The 21,583-nt window shown below is 53.8% G+C and overlaps 3 protein-coding genes and 1 long non-coding RNA gene across 4 annotated transcripts; 2 read left to right on the plus strand and 2 right to left on the minus strand.

Moving 5' to 3' along the window:
- Positions 1-18: 18 nt before the first annotated feature.
- Positions 19-3,115, plus strand: MPDU1 (mannose-P-dolichol utilization defect 1). Its single transcript, XM_045490269.1, has 7 exons — positions 19-126; positions 1,070-1,135; positions 1,320-1,452; positions 1,779-1,864; positions 1,989-2,107; positions 2,197-2,307; positions 2,404-3,115. Exons 1-7 carry the CDS (start codon positions 24-26, stop codon positions 2,524-2,526), a joined length of 741 nt encoding a protein of 246 aa, XP_045346225.1. The 5' UTR covers positions 19-23; the 3' UTR covers positions 2,527-3,115.
- Positions 3,102-5,081, minus strand: SOX15 (SRY-box transcription factor 15). The gene is made up of 2 exons (XM_045490270.1): positions 4,097-5,081; positions 3,102-3,464 (listed from the first exon to the last, which is right to left on the minus strand). The coding sequence occupies exons 1-2, from the start codon at positions 4,627-4,629 to the stop codon at positions 3,296-3,298; spliced, it is 702 nt and encodes a 233-aa protein (XP_045346226.1). The 5' UTR covers positions 4,630-5,081; the 3' UTR covers positions 3,102-3,295.
- LOC123604337 lies at positions 3,604-6,219 on the plus strand. Its single transcript, XR_006715293.1, has 2 exons — positions 3,604-3,851; positions 5,519-6,219. It is a non-coding gene; the product is annotated as an uncharacterized LOC123604337 (long non-coding RNA).
- On the minus strand, positions 6,147-20,736 carry FXR2 (FMR1 autosomal homolog 2). The gene is made up of 17 exons (XM_045490244.1): positions 20,283-20,736; positions 14,521-14,573; positions 14,086-14,179; positions 13,606-13,677; positions 13,339-13,487; positions 13,011-13,104; positions 12,410-12,526; positions 9,822-9,992; positions 9,546-9,624; positions 9,110-9,219; positions 8,797-8,883; positions 8,264-8,486; positions 7,898-8,095; positions 7,605-7,805; positions 7,413-7,508; positions 7,161-7,261; positions 6,147-6,845 (listed from the first exon to the last, which is right to left on the minus strand). Exons 1-17 carry the CDS (start codon positions 20,361-20,363, stop codon positions 6,750-6,752), a joined length of 2,022 nt encoding a protein of 673 aa, XP_045346200.1. The 5' UTR covers positions 20,364-20,736; the 3' UTR covers positions 6,147-6,749.
- Between the last annotated feature and the right edge of the window lie 847 nt (positions 20,737-21,583).

The raw sequence follows: 21,583 nt of genomic DNA on the forward strand, positions 1-21,583 counted from the left end.
CTGGCGGAAGCTAGTTTTGCAACATGGCGGCCGAGGCGGACGGCCCGCTCAAACGAGTGCTGGTGCCGCTTCTCTTACCTGAGAAATGCTACGACCAAATTTTCGTCCAGTGGGACTTGCTTCACGGTGAGTTTAATTCGGCATCCTATCAAAGTTCTGCTCGAGCGCCCTCGGCCGTAAGCGGGGCGTGACTGCGGGTTAGGCGGCCGCGACTGCGGCCCCGCAGCGCTGGGCGGAAGTCACTCCAGACCGGGCCGGAAGTGCCTCGGTCTCCTTAGAGGGAGCTCGCCATATTTGGGCGGGAGGAAGGCGGAACCACTCCTTTGTGAGGCTTGCGCTTTAGCGATGGTCCCGGACCGAGGGACTCAAATTTTACAAAACAAAGTTAAAATCTGACTAAATCGTTCCAGTCTTTAATAGGTCACTGTTCTTTCAGGGGCCAAGTTACACTTCCACCCTCCGCTTCTGCTCTTGGTTTACTTTTGGAACAACCCGCCTTCTTACTCCGTCTGTCAGGCAGTTGCACACAAAGCCCACCTCAGGCACCAGACCCTTTAGGAGGCCTTCCCAGTCTGTTCTTGTCAGTTCCTGGTCCGCCACCGCGCTCCTGGGACACGATTTGGTCGAAGTCATGACTCCCACTTGGCTAACCAAGCTCCTTGGGCGGGTAGAGCTTCCAGGATCGGAAGATGCGGGCCAGGGACAGAGGGTTCAGGCATGAGGGACAGGGAGACCTGTCTTTGGAATGGATCCTAGTTGTTCAGGAGAATAAAAGCTTGGAGGACCCTTGGGCATTGCTCAGCTTTTCAGTGAAGCAATGGAGAGCCTTGGAAGTCAGAAGACCAAGAAGTGTAGCTGTAATTTGCACGGTATAAGCTGCTTTGGAAAGTCACCTGCCTGACAGTGATAGGATTTGAAGCAGGAAGGGCCATACAGCCCAGGGCTTCCTTGTGTGGGTAGGTCAGGGTCTAAAGGAGCAGCGACAAGCATAGGAGCATGAAAATCCTTTATTTCCCCCTGGCCTGGGTGCCAGGGACCTCCTTCCATGTACCCCTTTTTCTCTTCTCAGTTCCCTGTCTCAAGATTCTCCTCAGCAAAGGCCTGGGTCTGGGCATTGTGGCTGGGTCTCTGCTGGGTATGTATCTTCTCTTCTCTTCCAGTTGTGGGGATGAGGGTGGAGGGCTGAGAGGCTGTGAACTGGGCGGGTCCCTTGACCAGAACCAGGGTTAACACGCTTCCCAGGCCGCTCTGCAGCTGTTGAGTTGCACTCCCACGGGACGTCGTCTCCTTATCCCTGCCCTTCTCATCCTTTCTCTTAGTAAAACTGCCCCAGGTGTTCAAAATTCTGAGAGCCAAGAGTGCCGAAGGGTTGAGCCTTCAGTCCGTGATGTTAGAACTGGTGGCGTTGACAGGCACCATGGTCTACAGCATCACCAACAACTTCCCTTTCAGGTGAGGGGGGGCTGCCCTTTACCCCCCAGGCTGAATGCTGACAACTCTAGCGGGGCTTTGGGGAGAGGCAGATGCAGGGGCAGGAAACCTGAAGATTTCCTCCTGGAAATCTGGCCATTGTTTGTGGCCGTGATGAGAGGGAGGTGGGCCTCCCAAGAATGCCCGGGATCTAGACTGAGTCAGTCGGGTGGGGGCTGTTTGGAAACCAGTAGGGCTGTGGAGGACAGGGAGCGATCAGAAGTGTGTCCCCAGATGGACGGGCCATGGAGGCTCTCCCTGCCTCTTTCCAGGCCCGCCTTTCTTCTTCCCAACTCTTGACTCCGCAGCTCTTGGGGTGAAGCCCTGTTCCTGATGCTCCAGACAGTCACCATCTGCTTCCTGGTCCTGCACTACAGAGGACAGACTGCGAAAGGTGCTGGGGATTTACCCAGGAGCAGAGTGTGGCTCTTGGGGGCCCGGCCGGGAACTCGCGCTTGGGGAAGGAAGCCAGAGCACTGGAGAGGTTGATCGGGACTCCTTATCTCCCCGACCCCCAGGTGTCACTTTCCTAGTGTGCTATGCACTGGTCCTGCTGGTCCTGCTGTCACCACTGACGCCCCTGTCCGTGGTCACCCTGCTCCAGGCCTCCAACGTGCCTGCTGTAGTAGGGGGGAGGGTGAGTACCGGGAGCAAGAGAAGGATATTGCACGGGGTGAGCATGGTAAGAGTTCAGATGACAGAACCGAGTCTCAATTTCCCCCCTAGCTGCTCCAGGCAGCCACTAACTACCGGAACGGGCACACAGGCCAGCTCTCCGCCGTCACTGTCTTTCTGCTCTTTGGGGGCTCCTTGGCCAGAATCTTCACCTCCATTCAGGTGAGTGCACCTTCTGCCCTCTAGAGGGCACTAAAACCTGGTCTCCTGGCTCTCCAGGGAGGACTGCTCAAGTGACCCCGGCTGTCTCTCACCTAGGAGACCGGAGACCCCCTCATGGCTGGAACCTTCGTGGTCTCTTCCCTCTGCAACGGCCTCATTGCTTCCCAGCTCATCTATTACTGGAACGTCAAGGCCCCCATCAAGAAGAAAAAGCAGTAGGGATGAGCCGGCTACTGGAGTCCGCTCCACGTTTCCATCCACCCACCCACCCTCAGGGTCATTCTCATCCGAACCAGTCCGCTGGTGTGACTTTTTAATCATTCATTCCACTGCAATTGTAAAATTCTGAGCCAGAGTTTTAGTGGAACTGCAGATCCTTGGAAGGGGTAGGGATTTCCAGGCTGATGTTTGGCAGTTACTGCCCGCTGTCCCGTGCATGTACCACCGGTTCATTTATTTTGGCTGAGATTCCTACTTAGGTATTCTGGGGCCAAAGTCTGCCCTGTCCTCCCCATCTCCCTACTTCCCTGATGGCCTAGAGGACAGAGTCTGGCCAGTGGAAGGAAGTAGGGGTTTGCGGCCGCCTCCCTCTCTGAACCTGGTTGGGACGGTCTCCAGGACCCCAGTGCTGGGTAGGGGGTGGGGAAGGGGGACGAGAATGACTCAGGCAGGGCCCCAGGGTGGGGTGAGGAGGTTCCTGCTCTGGCAGGTCCAGGCGGAAGGGAGTGGAGGCTGCTGGTTCCTGCTGCAGCGAAGGGGAACAGAAATGGGGCAATAAAGACTCAGAGACCTGGTTTAATCATAAAAACTGTGTTCGTCCTAAAAAAAACCACGTGTTGTATTTTGGGGGCAGGGTGAGGGAACCGCAGCACAGGCTTCTGAACTGTGGGCCAACAGGGTTCTAAAGAAGGGTTTGCAGCCTGGGGTGGGAGGTTCTGGGCGAAAAAGGAGAGTGAAGCCGTTCCTGGGAGGTCCATGTTCATGAGAGTTAGAGGTGGGTCAGGGGCATGGGGGTCCCTGACAGGGGAGGGTTGTACGCAGTGGGGGAGCCTGGGGGTAGGTAGGGGCTGTAGTGGGGGAGCAGCTCACCCTGGAGCCTCGGGTTACTCTGAGGGAGGGAGCACGGCGACGAGGCCTCTGGTTTGCAGTGGGAAGAGCTGCAAAGAGAGAGACACTGGGGTTAGAGAGCGCGTTCCTGGGTTGGGAGGGGCCGGCAGGGCCCCCCAACTCACAATTGGGGGCGGGGCGCCTCAGCTCTAGCCAACGGAGGCAGAACCTGTCACCCACGTACCCCTCTCCCTGGCTCTCCGGGCCCCACCGGGTACCGCGGGTTCAGAACCAGAGCCCAGGATGGCTTAAGAGCAGTGCGGCGGCCGTGTCAGGGCACGCTCCGGAGCCGGCTTGCGTGCTGCGCCTGTTTTCCTCTTTCGGGGCAGCAGGCCAGGAAGGGGCAGAGTTGGGCCTGGCCTCTCCTTGCCCCGCGGGCTGGGAGAGGAAGCCGGGTCACGGGAGGGCCAGAAGCGGGGAGGAAACGGGAAATTCAGGTAACTAGAACGTGATCGCGTCCGGGGGAGGGGGGGGGGATGTCCTGCGGGGCTGCCCCTATCGGGCCAGGATGGAAACATCTTTCAGGGAAACCTGGGCCACCAGAGCGCTCCCGGCCCAGGCTTCACGGGGCACTGGGTGGTGGGGTGGGTGGGTGTGCCCCCGGTCTCTCCTGGGAACGACCTCTGCACGGGGCGTACTCGGGGCCCCTGCCCGTCCCTCACCGCGCGTCCCAGGCACTCACCCGTAACCGGCAGGCAGGTAAGCTGTCGAGTAGTTGGGCGGCTGGTACCCAAAGCCTCTGCTCCCCTGCGTGGTCGCGTACCCGGGACCCCAGACCGGCCCGCCGCCAGCCACGCCGCCGCCTCCCTGGCCGAAGTGGGGCGGCCCGGCGGCCGCGCTCTTGGTCTTGCGCCGAGGCCGGTACTTGTAGTCGGGGTAGTCGCGCAGGTGCCGCGCCCGGAGCCGCTTGGCCTCTTCCACGAAGGGCCGCTTCTCGTCCTCGCCCAGCAGCTTCCACTGCGCGCCCAGGCGCTTGGAGATCTCCGAGTTGTGCATCTTTGGGTTCTGCTGCGCCATCTGGCGGCGCTGCGCGGAGCTCCACACCATGAACGCGTTCATGGGTCGCTTCACCTTCTCCAAGGGAAGCCCCCCGGACACCACCGGGCTGCCGGCGCCTTCCCGCTCCTGGCAGCCCGAGGACGAGTTGGTAGGAGCAGCGGGAGCGGGCGGCTCCAAGCCCCAGGCCTGGTCGTGTGAAGAGCCGGGAAGCGCCATGGGGGCCGGTGGGGTGCAGGGAAGGCTTTAGAGGGCGTCCTACACGCCCTCCCCTCCAAAGTGAAACGCTGATGCCCAGGACCGGTGTCCGGATGATGGAAGGGTCTCCCTAGTCTGGAGTCGTCCTAGACAAACTCACGGCCTTAAGAAGTATACGTCGTCCCCAAGTTCAGAGTCTTTAGAATGGAGCGCCTGCTCCCAACCAATCAGGCACCCTCTGGAGAGCCAGGCGCTAAATCCGCTGCCCCGTACCCCGCAGGGGAGGGGATGCCCTCTCCGGCCCTTGAAGCCGCGGGGTCCCGGACCCAGCCCGCTGCCCCGCGGTCGCGCTCCCGGTCCCTGGAGTCTCGCGGCCGGATCGCCGCAGCCCCTCTCACCTGGCCTCAGCGTCTGTGGCTGGCGGGTGGGCCAGGCCGGGAACAGCTTTTAACCAGACTCCTCCCCACTCCCTCCCAGTAGACCGCGCCTCCTTAAGGGCGCCAACGTTCCCCCTCCCTTAGGCAAACCCAGGTGTCCCGGGCCTCCCAGCCCCCAACGCTCCCCCTGGGGCACCACGCCCCCTCCCCACCCAAGACCCAGAAGTGGAGCCTTCCGCCCCTGGTAGCTCTGATCCGCTTCCCCTCCCTTCTTGAGCTTTGGCAATTTAAAGTCAATTTTTTGGCACAATGGGATCAAGCACAGGAGAATCAAAAGCCCTCAGGGTCACAATTGAGCCTGGAGGAAGTTGGGAACACCCCACCCCCTACCCCAAACCCTTTTCTAGTGCCTACTGCTCCTCCAAACCCCTGACCTGGCCCTGGGGCAAGAAAGGCAGTCGGGAGGCAGGCCATTTTTGTTTCCTGAGTCATCCCAGCAGGTGCTCAAGTGATGATTCAGCCCCTTTCTCCAGGTGAGAAAACTTCAATCCTCCCAACTCCAGCCCCCAAACCGTGGTTTCTCCACTGCCTGTTGTATCTCCAAACCGGAGTCTGAAGGCAGGGAGCCAGGGACCCCAAGACAACCCACCCCCAGGACTGAGCAGTCAGCAGCGTGGATGCCAGTGAAAAAGCCTGCATCCAGAGCAGAGAACCAGCAGGAGCGAGAGCTGGCCACCTAAGTCGCAGAGGCTGTCGTGAGGGAACCCTGCTCCCCATCCCGCCCCAGGCCCAGCCCAAGCCCCAGGCCTCAGGTAATCGGATTAAACAGCCGGCCTTGGCTCTCAGCAGAAACGGGCTGGAGCCCGAGCGCAGAGCAGCCCTACCTAGCCTGCTGTGACTCAGGGTAAAGGAGTGGCCCAGCTCTCCTACCAGCAACCCTGGGGGAGGGGAGAAGCCAGAAGCCACAGGCCACGGTCCTCCGGACTTGAAAGCGACCAGGGCCTGGAGAACCTAGGAATTTCAGGAATTCCCAGAAGTAGACAATCTTTGGAACCCTAGAGAAGCCACGTGTGGAGAAAACGGAAATGAGGGCCCGGGCAAGTCAAGCCTAGAGAAACCAATGTGCCAAACTTGGCACAAGGAAGGCGCGAGAACCACAGAGCCATTTGGATTTTTTTATTCTCTTTTTAAATACTGTACAGTGAAAAATAAATACGCCTTCTCATCCACCAGACAAGGTTGGTCCCCCCTCCCCTGGGGGACCTTGTCACCCCCCTTCATACACACCCCTGGTTCTACTCCAAAACCTTCCCCATGCCTCCCACCCACTTATACCCTTACTATCCCCGTCTTCCACAGTGATGAGGCCCCAGAAATGGGGGGTACAGGATGGGAGGAGGGATAGCAGGGGAGCCCCCCTGAACTGTCAAATCTGGGTGGATCAAGGAGCACCCCGCACCAGCAGGCGGAGAATGGGGGTGTTCAGAGAGATCGGGGCATTGGAGGATAAAGGCACATCCAGTCTGATGGGGAAGGAGAGAGGCTCCCCTCACCCTGGGGGTAAGGGTGGACAAGAGGGAGGGGGGTATGACCCTGTTACACACCCCTCCACGAGCTCCTGGAGGTTGAGGGGGGACCCAAGCTGCTGTGCCACCCCCCTCCCCCCTAGATAAGAGCAGCTCCAGCGCAGGTCAGTCGGGCCTGTGAGGCCATGGTGTTGGGCAGCAAGCGAGATGGAGAAGGGAGGGATGCGGGCTGGAGGTTTTATGAAACCCCATTCACCAAACTACCCAACTCCAGGGGGGCGGAGAGCTCCCCGTTCTCTGAGGGGCCCTTAGGAAGCTTGCTGACAGAGTCGCCCTGGGGAGGAAGTGGGAAAGGAGGGAGGATGGTCAGTAGAAATTCAGGTAAGGCATCCCTCACCATGCTAGTGCTGTGGCATCTGGCGCCCCAACGGCTAGTCCCCTGAGCGGAGGCTCTAATAACTCTTACAAGAGTCCAGAAGCACCTTAACAAACCTCCCTCTGTCCTGCTCAAACTTTCCACTATTCTAGACGGCGGTCTAGACTCCAGACATCGCTTCCTCTGCGATTTAGCAAGAGGTTCCTTTGCGAATTCCTTGTGCCCGCCCAGCAGAGAAAAGGAGGTGGGCTGAATGACGTCTCGCCCGCCTACCTTCTGTCCTGAAAGAGAGTCCTCGGAGGGTTTAGTGCGTTCCAGGGGCGGCCGCTGGCGGCTCTGAGACTCTGCTCGGGAGATGTAGTCAGCCACAGTCACTGGGAAAGGCAGAGGACCAAGAGTTTCAGAAGGAACCAGGTGTCCAGCTCCCGGACACCCACCAGACCCCAACCCCCCGTTTTCATACGGTGGGAGGCAGCCCGTTCTCTCAGCTCCGAGGAAGGACGCCGGCACCCAGTGTGAGCTGACCTGGCTGCCGGTCTCCACTGATGGAGCCATCGGTCCTGTTCCCACGGTTACGGCGACGGCGGCTCCGGTTCCGACGCTGGGGTCTTGACTCGTCTTCTGTGGGACAGACAAAAACCAAGCCGTGCACCTCATCTCCCACACCTCCATTCCTGCCCAGCTCGAACTCTTTGAGACCCCAGGCAGAGCCCTTACCCAGGCCATTCTCCGTCATGCTGGGCCCGTCCGATTCCAGGCCTCCGTCCATGACAGTCCTGTCGTCGTCTGTGCGGCGGCGGCGGGACCGGCGGCGCCTGGCGCTTGCTGGGGGGGGTTCCCCGGGCTCTGAATCAACCGGGGGCTCTGGTTCAGACGTGTCCAGTAGGCTGTAGGGGTTACTGTCTGGATCTTTCAGCACTGGTTACAGGAAGAGGAGGACCTGGTCATCACGTGTCCATCATTTTCCCTTTCGGCCTACGCTCTCGAACCCAGCTGTCTGATACTGGTACCTGAGCTAATAGACGAAGCGTTGTATCTTGTGGTGGGCCGGGGGGCAGGTGGGGGCCCCCTACCCCGGCCCCCAATCGGCCGCCTCCGGCTTTCTTCCCCCCGGGTTGGGGGGTCCCGGTCACCAGGCCCAGCTCTGTTGGGCTCCTCCCTCTTCTCGGACTCTGTCTCAGAAGCTGTGGATGGGTCTGAGCTGGGGCCTGAAGGACACAGCGGGCTTCAGTCAGGGTCACTCACCCCACCCCTCCCACTCACAAGTCCCCCAGCCAACTGCATCTTCAACGTGTCCATCGCCCTTCCCTGGAGATTCCGCCCCGACCCCTGCTTCTCCAAGGCCCACCGCTGTTCACCTCCCGCAGCCGTCTTACCGTAGGCGGGACCGCCCGTCCTCCGGCCGCGGCCCCGGCCCCCATAGCTGCCCCCGTAGGTTCGGGTGGTGTGGAGGGAAGAGGAGGAGCTCTCATCCGTGGTATAGCCAGCCTTGTCACTGCCACCGCTGCCGCGCCCGCTCCCGGGAGGGCGGAAGCCCAGCCCGATCTGGCGAAGCTGTTCGTCAATCTGCAGCCTCTCCAAGCGAAGCTGCTCCACCTCCTGGTTGGGTGGGAGATGGAGAAAGATACCGAAGGGGGAACAGACGTGAGCTCGACGACCAATCCTCACTCAGGCTTCTGCGCCCTGACCGTCCCCATACACCTAAACTCTCGGGAATGCAAGACGGAAGACACTGGCTAAGCAAGGAAGATTCTACGGTCCAACCCTACAGCCCCAGATCTCCATTCAGTGCTTTCTGTTCTACTCAAGATACAAACTGGGCATCACAACTGCTAACTTTATCCACCAGTAGCCTTCGTCTCCTTCCTACACCCAGATCTTTCCCGTCCCAGGCTTCCGGCTCGGGTACCTGCAGGTAGGAGAGATGATATTCCAGCAGAGCCTGGGCATTACTGATATTCTCCCGGGTGCCAACAAATATGAAGGGAACCATGCCCTGCGCGGCAGAGAGGACGGGAGGGTTAGGAGGGTTGATGCGAGGAGTTAAGTCCACCCTGGCCCCTCCGGAAGCTCAGCCAGTGGGACCACTCTGGGCTCTGCATCTTCTGGAGGACACAAGTCCCCATCCTCCACCCCTAGAGATCCGGGCCCACGGAGAAGGGGCTCTGCGAACAACCCCACCTACTCCTGGAAACCAATCTCCAGATGCAGACGCCCCGTACCTCCTCCCTGGGGTTCTTCTTGTCATTGTCACCTTCTACGCGAACCCTCACCACACCAGATTTATCCACAATCTCCTGGATCACTTTCCCGTTCTTCCCAATCACTTTGCCTGAATGGGTAAAGGAGGAATTAGGCCTTTTTTTTTTTTTTAACAGAAAAGAAAAAAAGTAAAAACAGATCAACAGTTTTCCAGCTTCTATATATGGATTCGGTTTAAGTATTCTCCTGCTTCTAAGTCTCTGGTGAGTTTTCACAGGACAAAAGTTTGTGATCCCTGGAAATCTGTTCTTCCATTTCCGTCAGTCCTACAAGACTGCTGGCTCTGTCCTTGTGAAACTGGGAGTCCGCAGGGAGGCGCCAAGCCTAGAACCCCTTTAGGGAATCTCACACCGAGCCCCACCTGTATTCTTTTATCTGCACACACCCTCAACTCACCAACAAGGTTCCTGGGCACTTGCACGGAGTCCTCAGAAAACTCCAGGTAGCTTCGGGCCTGTCGGCACGCCTCAGGAGTCTACAGAGAGCAGCGGGGAGCAGTTACTCACACAGGGGCCCTGGATCTCAATCGTCTTCCTGCCACCCTCTGCCTTTGGGAAAGCGTGCTGCCACCAAGTCAGAGAAGGAGGTGGACAGGACTCAGGCTTCCTTGCCACCTCACCCTTTCTTCTCTCTACCCCCAAGCCACCTAAGCAACAGCTGGCTTTTGCTGACCTCCCCATAGATGCGGAAGGTGCAGGTCTCTTCACCCAACTCAATGGCGGTCACCCCAGGTACTTTTCGGGCCTGCTGGATGTTGGCCCCGTGAGTCCCAATCGCCAGTCCCATCAGGTCCTCTCGCACCGTGAACTCCTCCTGGAAGGCTGCCGCCAGCTGCTTACTTGTCTGAAAGGAAAAGGCGCTGCTGGATCCCTGGTGGTGGAACCCCACACACCCGTCCCAGGCACCTGACGCTCGGCATGACTTCGATGAGAGAAAAACGTGTGGAAACAAGTCAGAACTACCCCAGATCCACTGACCCCAGGACCTGCACAGAGAATTCGGGAATCTTTCATTCCACTCCTACCTTGCAGACGCCAATGGCCCGGCGGGGAGAGGAGCTAAATGAGGGCAGAGTTTGGCTGGCAGCCGCCAAAGTTCTGGATTTGGCTCTAACATGATCTGGCTATGTGATCCTAAACAAAACACGCTCTCTGCGTCTCTATTCTGTCATCTGCTAAGTGATTACACCTGACTTACCCCATTCCCAGACTAGCAAGAGGATTAAGTCAAGTCAGCGAGAAAGGACCTTTCACAAGGTAAATGCAAGGCTAAGAACTACTGTTACCTTAACCAAACTATTATCAACCCCCAAAATAAAACCCGACAAGTGGAGTAGAAAGCAGGGGTTGAAAAAGCAGGAAAGGAGCCGTGGACCACCACACGACCTCATTTCACAACCTGCTCTTAGAGAGACACCTGGGTACCAGGGCAGGAAGACAGGGAAGGTTCTAGAAGAGGGAGTCCTAGGTAGGAAGCCCCAAACAAGAAAGATTTCTGAAAAGGGACATTCTACTTCCTACTTCCACGACAGATGAGGTTGTGCTACGGCAACGACGTACACTGGGGCAAAAAGAGAAAGCTGAATAAAAGGGACTACGTTGGGCATTCAAAATGAAGGAGTTAGGGAGGGAAGAAGAGGATTTACAATGATTTACAAATGTCCTCTAGAGAAGTTTGCCAAGGGTTTTATTTCTTAGACGGCCTGATGAGTACATGGGCACTTGTATTTTTTTCCTTTGCAATGTTTCAAAACAATTAGAAAAAAAAAAAAGGCCAAAAAATAAGAGCAATTCTCTCAAAAACAAAGACATGCTCCTATTCTTTTTTTAAAATGTTTATTTTTGAGAGAGAAGAGCACACATGCACACATGAGGGACAGAGAGAGGGAGGGAGACAGAGGATTCGAAGCAGGCTCCGTGCTGAGCAAAGAGCCCGATGTGGGGCTCAAACCCACTAACCTCAGGGTCACGACCTGAGCCAAACTCGGACGCTTAACCCAAGCACCCCTATTTTTTTCATTTAGCTTTTAATGTTTTTATTTATTTTTGAGAGAGAGCAAGACAGAGTGTGAGCAGGGGAGGGACAGATAGAGAGGGAGACACAGAATCCAAAGCAGGCTCCAGGCTCCGAGCTGTCAGCAGAGAGCTCCATGCAGGGCCCAAATCCACAAGCTATGAGATCATGACCTGAGCCCAGGTCGGACACTTAACCAACTGAGTCACCCAGGTGCCCCCTACTTTTTTTTTTTTTTTTTTTTTGAGTAAGCTCCACGCCCAACGTGGGGCTTGAACTCACAATCCTGAGAGCGAGTCGGATACTCTACTGACTGAGCTAGCCAGGCGCCCTGACGTGTTCCTATTCTTAAGACCTTGTACATATGGCTAACTTAGTATCCGGCACACTTTGCCACACTGATCAATACACCCAGGTCCTAGAGAGTTGAACAGTCTACTTTCGGTCACCAGAGAATCTGCTCGCTGGGACCTGGAGCAGACAGAATTTGTATCATCTGGGGGAAAAGGTGAATTTTTAACTGCCAGTGCTCTGAGTAGCATCCCTGCAAAAGTGAAAGATTAGCATGATCCAGAATTTGTTCAAGCTCAGAGAAAAGCCTCCCCAAAAGCTCAGTTCTCTTGATAAATGGAAACACACACCCACCCTGCTTGTTTAGGACAATATACTGCCTAAGGAAAGAGAATCTGACCCTAAGATATCAGAACTGGAAAAGACCTTGTAGGAATATTCTAGTCTAACTACCTCACTATCACAGATGGAGATAAAGCCCACAGAAATCAAATGATCTGCCAAAGGTCAATATTTGACAAAACAAGACTTGGGATTCCAAGTCCAGTGGTCCTTCCAGCGTACAAATGGTTCTCACATATATCCTGCAAAGCATTTTGATTCCCAGAAGGGATATGGGGGAGGCTGGTGGAAGTCCAAGCCACACCCCCTCTTCTACTTTTAGACAGAGCTGCTCTGATTGATCTGTTTTATGCATTGCGTTTTCAAGTAAAATTTCACTTGATCAAAAGGTCCCACAGTGAAGAAAAAAGTTTGAGAACAACTGTACTATTATAACACGATGGAGCTCTGCCATCTGGAGGAGTCTGGGATAACACAGTAGACGCAGGTTTAATGGCCCAGAAAGACCTTAGTCTTTCTATTCTGTAAACACAAGAGCATGAGTGAAGGATGGAGGTGGGACAGGGGGAGGACGACAATACCATTCAGCAGGAAAAAGTGGAGCCAGAACTCACCTCTAGGTGTTTGGTAGCTTCTTCGTTGCGGGACATGAGTAGCAGTTTGGTGCGCAGGCTTCGAAAATGCATGTCACCCAACAGGGACGCCCGCTTCACGGGAGCCTCTGTGGTTGACTGGAAGAAACCGATGGAAAAGTCATTTAAAAAAAAGACTGAATACACACTGGGGGAGAGCCAAGAGCTGGGATATCTGGACGCCTGAATATCTAGAAAAGGACAGGTGGTATGAAATGAAGCTAAGGAAGAGAAAACTCGTTGTCCGTCTCACAAGGGCCTCCTATCTGAGGACCTAGGGGAAGTGATCTTAGGGAGCAAGCAGAGCTGAGAACCGTACGGTCTATTTGAGTCCAAATACGCAAGGGAGGGTCCAGCCCAGATGGCAATACAAGAGACAGGTTAGAAAAATAAATGATGGCCTACACGAGGGAAACTAGGGAAACGTGGGCTACCTGGGCCCTCGGGGGTCAGGAACAATAAAGTCTCCTTTGACAAGTAAGTATAAGCACCTTTGAGCTCCTTTCTTTCTGCAAAGGAGTTAAAAAGGTAGAAGGAAAAATTGCTAAAAGGGCTTACATGAAACTCAGGTGTAGTAACTCACCAGAATGAAGAGCTCACTATTTGTGATGTTGAGAAAGATGCAGTTCGCTCCCAGCGCTTTCTTGAACTCTTTATGGACGTTTTCATTCGAGCAGCTGCAGAGGAAGAGAAGAGCGCTGAGAGGCACAGAGCAGAGTGCAGTCAGAGGCTCAGGGAAGAGCGGGGGATGACAAAAACAAGAAAAGAGGAAGGACTGAAGTAGAGAACAGGGATGAAGAGAGGAACTGGGAGCAGAAGGGGCTCTGGAGAAGACAGGATGGAGAGCGCTGGGAGAAATCAGGGCGGAGGAGGAATGTCAAGGAGGCCCCCTCCCGACACCAATAACTCACGCCTCTCTCAGATCCTCAGGCACGGCCATGGTCACTTTGAAGAAGCTGCCTTTGGTTGCAAGAGGATTGGGATTGACTGGCCGGAGCCGCTCCAGGGTGACAATCTCATTGTAAGTGGCATCACAGGCAGCATATTCGATGACATAGAACTGGCAGAAAGGGAGAAAGAATGGAGAAGTTGGGGATGACCTGAGCACCTGCCTCCCACCCTTCTGTGACCACGGTCTTTGCCTCAACAGCTCTCCAAGGGCCTCCGAGTCAACTCACATCTCCCTTCATCATCCGCACCCTGGCCAGCCACCAGCCGCAAGGTTCCTGTTCGTTGGCTCGAGAATAAACCTGAAGAAAAGTTGAAAATAAAAGACTTACTGAGGACCATCCCCAAACATCACGAGTTGAAGAAGCATTCAGACACCTGACTGGCGCGCTACGCCAAGACAAAGGAAACTGGAGGAAGGAGCAAACTAAAAATCAGACTGTGATTTTATGTGCCGTTACCATAGATGGAGGAAAAGTGACTCCTTGAAACTGGGAAGCCCCTGAGAGTCTGGTTGGACACACAGTGACAGGGAACCGGTGCATTTCACTTTTTCACAGGCCACCGGGCTGGGTGTAGCGGCTCAGCATGGAGAGGGAAGGAGAGTGAACCAAGCAGTGAGGAGCCTAGGGTACTAGTATCAGGACAAGGAAGACGGCAGAATCCCGGGAAAAGTGACATCTAGAAAGGGTGGGCCCCGTGGCCCTTACCTCAACCTCATCCCCTTCTGTGATCTCTTTATTGTAGTCAGCTGGAGGCGGTAGCCGGACGTCCCCAAAGGGAATCTGTCTCTCACTCTGCCAGCTGCAAGGGAAACCGTGACATGAAAGCCATTCGGGCCAATGTGGTTGCCCGTTTCTTCAGGAGGGGGTTACGGCCTCTTCTGGGCAATTGCCACCTTCTCTGGTGATCAGATGCTAAATTCCAGGTCCTCCTCCATACTGGTGTCTTCTGTCGCTTGCTAGCACCTAAATACTAGGTTAATGTCCCCCACCCTCACCTGGGATCCACAGAAGTTGACCGCCCCTCCCCAAAGCCCTGGCTCTCTCCCACCTATTACAGTCCTCATAGGACTCAGCCACCCCTTCTTCTCCACTCTCCTTCTAGGACCCAGTGTGCTGCATTCTCTATTCCCAAGGTCTTACTTGTTTTCAAAGAAGATGGTGACAGAGTCTTCGTGGACATCCTTCACAAAGCCCTAGAATGGATTTTAGGACAAATTAGATGAAAGAAAGAAAAGAAAGAAAAAAGAAAAGAAAAGAAAAGAAAAGAAAAGAAAAGAAAAGAAAAGAAAAGAAAAGAAAAAGAGAAAGAAAATGCAATTTACCACCACTGTGGCCATCAAGGGAACAGAGATATTTAGAGGCCGTTACCTAGAGTATTAGATGGGGACAGAAGCAATCTAAAGATAGGGCCGGAAAAACCTGTACTGGGGAAGAAGTACGAAATGTTGAGATAGAGACAAAGGACATGGTACTGGCATGGAAAGAAAAGTGGCAAAATCCACAAATAAGATAAGACAAAAGTTAAATAGAAGAGGGACAAACCACCTCCATCAGAACAGCTTGGAAACCGATTGTCTAGCATGGCTCCCACAGGGGCCTCCCTATCTGTCTGTCTCCTGTTGTGCTGAGCAACTTGCCAGAGTTCAATTAAAATACCAACAACACTCAGCAGGGCTAAGAATATCCCATGAGACAGTGTGAGGCTGTCCTGGAACACCTAGAGGACATCAGGATCCGCCAAGAGAGAGAAGGGTCTAGCGCCCCGATGCAGTAAGAGACCTGAGCAAACTTGGTGCCTTCACGGCTGGGTCCTAAGTGGATAATCAGAACACTGGTGTTCAAAACGATGAACACAATTTACAGAAGGAAAAATCGTGACTTAAGTGATGTGAGATTCTGGAATCCTAGACTGTGATACACTGCTATGAATATGAAAAGGATAAAATTTGTAGAAAACCCCAATCTTGAGATCATGACACGGGAGAGGAACAGGGATGACGGACTAGCTGGTCCACTTCCTACTGCCTGTGTCCTCACTGAAGAGGCCAAGGCTATGTGTTCCCCCATTTTTCTACCTTCTCTCTCGATTTTTCACATACTCAAAATTAGGGACTAACTCTGAAAGTCTAACTGATCAATCTGTTCTTTTAGAATTGAGCTTTTAGTTTCCTAAGAAACCTTTGCCTAATCTAAGGCGACAAAGTTTTCTTATATTTCTTCCTCTGAAGTTTCATAGTTTTTATTTTACATTTAGGTTTGTGACCCACTTTGAGTTGAATTCTGCATATGGTGCAAGATATGATCAAAAGCCATTTTTTATCCATGAATAGCCAGTTATTTGAACACCATTTGTTGAAAAGACTACCCTTTCGCTACTGAATTGCCTTTTCACTTTAGTTCAAAAATCAGGAAGTGCAAATTAATTAATGACAGAAAGCAGATCCATGATTGACAGGGAACTTTTGGCAGTGAAGGAAATATCTTGATTGTGGTCACGGTCTGACATAGATCTATACAGATACTTAGACAGATATATGTATGTCAAGACTTAACAAACTGTATTTTGAATACAGGTACTTCACTGTTTATACCTCAATAAAGCTGTTTTTAAAAATTAGGGGTTTCAGGGGCACCCGGGTGGCTCAGTCGGTTAGGCGTCCAACTTCGGCTCAGGTCATGATCTCACAGGTCGTAAGTTCGAGCCCCGCATCGGGCTCTGTGCTGACAGCTCAGAGCCTGGAGCCTGCTTTGGATTCTGTGTCTCCCTGTCTCTCTGCTCCTCCCCCACTCATGCTGTCTCTCTGTCTCTCAAAAATAAAATAAAGCATTAACAAAAAAAATTTTTAAATAAAAATTTAAAAATTAGGGGTTTCAAAAGGCTAATGCACAAGAACTATTCCCGAGCTTTGCGGCTAGGCACAAAGGCTGAGCTCAGGAGAGAAAATACCAAAAATGCAGACTCGTCTCCCTCGCACCTCCAAGAACTGGTCAATCACATTTTACTGTACTGCTGTTTCCTTACGGTGGGAAAAGCGAAATCCAGATTTCACTCTCGATACCGGCTGACCACCCTTCCCTTCTTTCGGCATAGATCTCATGGCACCTTCCTACTGTCCAGGGAACTTAGTACTCCCGGGGCTGCCCGGCCTCTTCCTCACCTGTACTTTACTCTTCTCTGTCATTCCCCTCCCCAGACAGGTTTTCTCCACTCTTCATTCAGCTCCATCAATACCCACTCCTACTATTCTCCATGCCAAGTCTTCTGACACAGTTTTGCCCCTCAGTTATCTGCCCAAGTCCTTCTTGCCTTTTGGGTCCTCCTCCCATAAGCACTCACACTGCATCTCTGGCTTCCCTCTTCTTTTCTCCCTTTACGAGGGTCTGTCTGGATTTCTAGGGACATTTCAACCAGCCTCTTCTGCTGACTTTATCCAATTCTTTGTCCAAAACGTCTATCTCCAAGCTTGAAAAATAGTGTGAGAGCGAGATCTATTCTCAAAACATTTAGGGATGAGATACAAGGCAGTGGAAGAGACAGAAGAAGAGAACCACTTGTCTTCTCCCTTGGGAAGAGGTTCCCACTCCTAGATATACTCACCCACAAAAGATATGCCTACAGCCCTAATCCAGTTCCCCCCCCAACATGTCAGGGTTGGCCCTCAGGCAGAAGTAGCAATCCCCGTGTCTTCAGCTACCATCATCCCCAAGGCAGAAACGTAGAGCTCAGAGATGGAGTTTCTCTACACATTACTCAGCAGTTCAACCAAATGCCACACACTCTTATACTTCCAGGGTCTTTTTCCTTCAAACATTCTCCCAAACAAGCTTGCTCTTCGACTTCATATTCCAACCCAGTCTCTGCTCCTTACTCCCACCTGCATCACCGGTCTGTTTTCCTCCAAAGATACCAGTGGAAGAAGGTGAGCTCCCAGTTCTGCTCAGTCCATGCTCATTAAGAAGATAAGCAGGTGAGGGCAGGAGCAGGTGAGTCAATCTCTACAAGGCCAACTAGATGCAAAGATGACTCAATTCGGCGGCCATGGCATAGCGTGGCTTTGGCTTATAGGGCCTAGGACCAGACAGAAGAGTGACCCAGGTTTCTAGATGCTTGTTTCCTCAGATTACAAAGTATGCAATTAGCCCTCACCTCCATCCTAGTCCTGGGCTCTGAGAGGAGGGACTTCTGGGAGAAAAGCAGACAGGGCCTGGGTAAAAACCACAGGTTGAGGCTAAGGATGTTAAATTTCTTGAGAAAGGAATGGAAATGTGGGTACCCAGGCAAGGCCTGGGAACTTGATAACTGTGCCCTGAAAGGTGAACAGACGTTTCATCTGAGAGTACAGCTCAGAGAACAAAATACACTTAAGAGCCGGAAGAGAAGACTTGGCGGGATAGCTACAGGAGAAGCGAGGTCCCAGACCCGACCTCTGTCCTAACTTGGAGGATCAACAGCAGGACCCAATTCTAAGACAGGAGAAAGGGGCCTTCCCAAATTCATAATTCTAGAAACATGGTAAACACTCTTTGACCCACACCAAAGTTTGCTGAGTCATGAATATTAAATCAGTAGCAAGGTCAGAATGGCTAAGTATCTATATGGCACTGAAAAGTTGAAGAAAGATTAGTCTGAATTTACGGATTTGTTTGTTTTTAACTGTGCCATGGGGCACAAAATGCTAACGTGGCCCGAACAGAAAACCCACATCACCTGGCTTTCAGCTCAACTGCAAACTCTACTCTCTGATTTCAAAATATCCTCTCCCTGATTCTCCCAAGCCCATCACTGCCACGGCCCACAGAGGAAAAAAGGAAAAACTCAGAGAGAGATTTCAGTCTGACGCTTACACGTGGAGAGGGAAACGTCTCCCTTCCCATTCGTCTCACACAGTTAATCTGAACTAGATACCAATCTTTCCCAGCGATGCTTAGCTCCTATGCTTCCTAGAACAAAAGCAAACGTCGTCTCTGAATCTCAAACACTAAGCATCACTTTTCTTGGAACCCAGAGTTTAGGAGTGGGACAGACCAGGATGAAGGACAAAACAGTGGGGAACACGGGGCTAAAATCTTAGCAGGAAGGGCCTTTCAACAAAGGTAATGCAAGTTTGAAGAAAAAGGAGACAAGAGACAAATGTACTCGATCGGAATCAGAAAGGAATTAGAGACTTTTGCCAAAGAAAACAGAAATGCTATGGAGGCAGGCTAGAAGAAAAAGTCCCATGTTAGAAAAGTATGCACAAAAAGATGACAGAAGAGATCTTCTGGGAATTTCCTTCAGACTTGGAATAAGGTGGTTCCTGGGGGAATACACTGAAACACAGAAGTGGTGGATAAAACGCCAAAGACTGAACTTGATAGGATAAGTTAAGACAGATAAGAGTAGCCAGAGGCACTGACTATAAAGAAATCTGGGGAGGGAGGCCAGGCAGAAATGCACAGGCATTTAGGGTGGGTAACAAAGGCTGCACTGAACTGATCACCTGAAGCTGGGGCAGAAACTTTCCACTACAAGGGCAAATGCGAGACCCTTTCCACCTACACGCCTTCACAGGAGAAGAGCTGGAGAAAGTCATTTCCAAGGGCACGAAGGTGGAGCGATCTACTAAGGGAGAGAAGGCACGAAAAGAAGCGAAAGAAAGGGGGCCCTTCTCCAGACCTGTGATGTTACAAGAAGCTATCTCTGCTGTTGCTCCTCAGGGCAAAACGAAAGAAGGCGGGGAAATCAGAAAAGTCTCTGCAGCGATTCCAGGCACCAAAGTCCAAAAGAGGCTCAAAATAACAACAGTCACACAAAGAAAAATTCCTGGGCGGCAAGAGGAGTCTCCCTCTGGCTTAATCTAAATGAGGGGAAGAAGAAAAAAAAAAAAAAAAAAAAAAGTCCTAGAAAATGGATTCGGAATAAAGAAGGTGGTAGTAAAAGGAGTTGTAAGGAACCAAACAAGGACCCTTTACAACCCCCTTCTCCAAAAGAAGGCGGATCAGATTCCCAAATTGAGAGAGTCGGCCAAGAAGTCTTCCAGAAGTGGAAACCCTTAAGATCCTTAAGGAAAATCCCCACACATTCCCCCCTTCAGAGGTTACAGATGGTGAACACGAAGCCTGCACCCGCCGAGATGCGAAGAACCTACAAGAACGATCTAAAGACATCTGAGGTCAAAATGAGATGACAAAAAGAACCCCATCCCCGTAGAACCGAAGAGCAGCTAGCCTTGGGATAAAGGGGTGGGGTAAGAGACTCGTGAAAAGATGCCACCTTACGGCTAGGAGGGAACTTGACCGGCACAACCCAGAGTTGCCGAGGTCAAAGATAGCAAATGTCACAAATGGATTCCGACCGTTTCTCCTTGGGTGGGGAGCAGAAACGTAACACGAAAGTGGGGTGAGTCTTCCAGGGCCAGGAGGCAGAGGCCTCTGTGAGGAAGATAAAAGGATCTAATATGGGACGGCCTTCCCAAGGGGGTAATAGGGAAGAAGAAAGAGAATTCTCCATGTGCTTGGACCGTGCGGAAGAGGGGGGTGGGGGGTGGGATGTGATTCAGGTCTAAGGTAGGTCTCCTACTAGGAAACAAGAAAAGTCAATGAGAAGCGGGGAAAATGGGGTCTCCGTTGCGGGGGGGGGGGTGGGGGGGGCGGACGCTGATCCAAGCACAATAATGAACACTGATGTTCATTCTCTCCGAGACCGGGGTCAAGAGCAGGTGTAATTAATAGAGAGACCAAAAATAGGAGGAAAGGGGTGAACTTCCAGAGGTCTCCCCGGGAGGGCTGCGGGTGGGAGCGTGGGTCTAAGGTTCGAAGGGCCAGGACTTCGCTCCAGAGGCGCGATCCCGCCCCACTCTCCCCCTCCCTGGCTGGGGGGAGGGCGCCGAAGACCGGTGTCCCCGGCCGGCGCGCCGCCTCACCTTGTAGAAGGCCCCGTTGGAGCCGCGCACCTCGACGGGCAGTCCCGGCTCCACGTCCCCCCCGGAGGCCAGGCCGCCCATGGCGCCGCCGCCGCCTCCGACTGCCCCGGCGGCGGCTGCAGCGGCGGTCTGAGTCCGGGCCGGGCCGGGCCCCCGGCGTCTCCCCGGGGGAGGAGCCGGAGGGGGAGCCGCGGGGGGCGGGAGCCGGGCCGGCCCCACGGCGGCCCTGCCACAGCCAACGAGCAGGGGGCCGGGGCCGGGCCGCTCCCCGTCCGCCGCCGCCGCCTTGGTCTCCGCCACCGTGAGGGAAACGGCCGCCGCCGCCGCTGCCTTCGTCACCTCAGCTTCCGCCTGCCGCCGCCCCCGCTGCTGCCTCAGTCCCGGGACCCGCTGCTGCCGCTGCCGCTCCACGGCCTCCACCTCCCCCTGCCGCCGCCGCCTACTGCGCAGGCGCACCGAGCACCCGCCCGCCGCGCGCGGGGCCCCGAGGGCCACGGCGCAGGCGTCAAGGCTGGCGACCCAGCTCGCGCTCGCCAGCGCATCAGGGCTTCCACACTCCCTTTTGCTCTCTCACGCCCTCTCCTGGTCGCCTCCTTGCGCCTGCGCAGAGCCACACGGCTCTCTTTCTTCGCCACCCCCCCCCCCCGCCCCACTCCACCGCCCACATCTCTTCCTTTCCCCGCCCCACAACACTGATAACTAACCAATCGTGCGGAGGGAGGGGCCGAGCCCACTCAGTCGGATTGGATTTCTGCTGCTCCTGGGCAGGCCACACCCACTCCGCCGCTGTGAGCTTCCCCGGGCTGGGGCAAGTGAGGGATGGGCATGCGCCTGAATGACTGGTCACTTTCCCCACCTTTGTCTTTCTCGGTGCGCACGCTCCAAAGGAAAAAATAAAAAGAGGAGTCAAAGGAAAAAAAAAAAAAAAAAAAAAAAGGCCTGGTGCGCGTGCGCTGTGCTTAATCGTCCACAAGCACGTATCGACTCCTGGGAGCATGTGTGACTCTGTGCTGTAGATTGAAGAGTCGCGTTCTTGCCTGGAGAAGATTCCGATCATGCATATAATGAAAGGTTAATTTCAAGGCAGTACCAAAAAGCAAAGGCAACTTAGATTAGCACAAGATTTGGTATCCAAATGCTGAGGATGTTCAAAATAGGAAAAAATGTTACGGAGTAAGGGTAGTAGAGGGAAAACTCCGGATTCTTGAACTGAGATAGGGAATTTAGTTGCAGAAATAAATAAAGTAGCACAGAAATTAGGATCACGTGTTGTGCATTTGATCAGTTAGCAAGTGTTTATA

The sequence above is a fragment of the Leopardus geoffroyi genome, chromosome E1 (assembly GCF_018350155.1).
Source record: "Leopardus geoffroyi isolate Oge1 chromosome E1, O.geoffroyi_Oge1_pat1.0, whole genome shotgun sequence".
In the NCBI taxonomy this organism is placed as follows: domain Eukaryota; kingdom Metazoa; phylum Chordata; class Mammalia; order Carnivora; family Felidae; genus Leopardus; species Leopardus geoffroyi.

What these genes read in the sequence shown, in the direction of transcription:
- MPDU1 (XM_045490269.1), top strand. Translation starts at nt 24, where the DNA reads ATGGCGGCCGAGGCGGACGGCCCGCTCAAACGAGTGCTGGTGCCGCTT. An exon ending in CCAGTGGGACTTGCTTCACG is followed by an intron (nt 127 to 1,069) that starts GTGAGTTTAATT and finishes TTCTCTTCTCAG; the next exon opens with TTCCCTGTCTCAAGATTCTC. An exon ending in ACCAACAACTTCCCTTTCAG is followed by an intron (nt 1,453 to 1,778) that starts GTGAGGGGGGGC and finishes TTGACTCCGCAG; the next exon opens with CTCTTGGGGTGAAGCCCTGT.
- SOX15 (XM_045490270.1), bottom strand. Translation starts at nt 4,629, where the DNA reads ATGGCGCTTCCCGGCTCTTCACACGACCAGGCCTGGGGCTTGGAGCCG. An exon ending in TACCTGCCTGCCGGTTACGG is followed by an intron (nt 3,465 to 4,096) that starts GTGAGTGCCTGG and finishes CTCTCTTTGCAG; the next exon opens with CTCTTCCCACTGCAAACCAG.
- FXR2 (XM_045490244.1), bottom strand. Translation starts at nt 20,363, where the DNA reads ATGGGCGGCCTGGCCTCCGGGGGGGACGTGGAGCCGGGACTGCCCGTC. An exon ending in CAGAAGGGGATGAGGTTGAG is followed by an intron (nt 13,678 to 14,085) that starts GTAAGGGCCACG and finishes ACTTTTCTTCAG; the next exon opens with GTTTATTCTCGAGCCAACGA. An exon ending in AGAAGAACCCCAGGGAGGAG is followed by an intron (nt 8,884 to 9,109) that starts GTACGGGGCGTC and finishes TCTGCCGCGCAG; the next exon opens with GGCATGGTTCCCTTCATATT.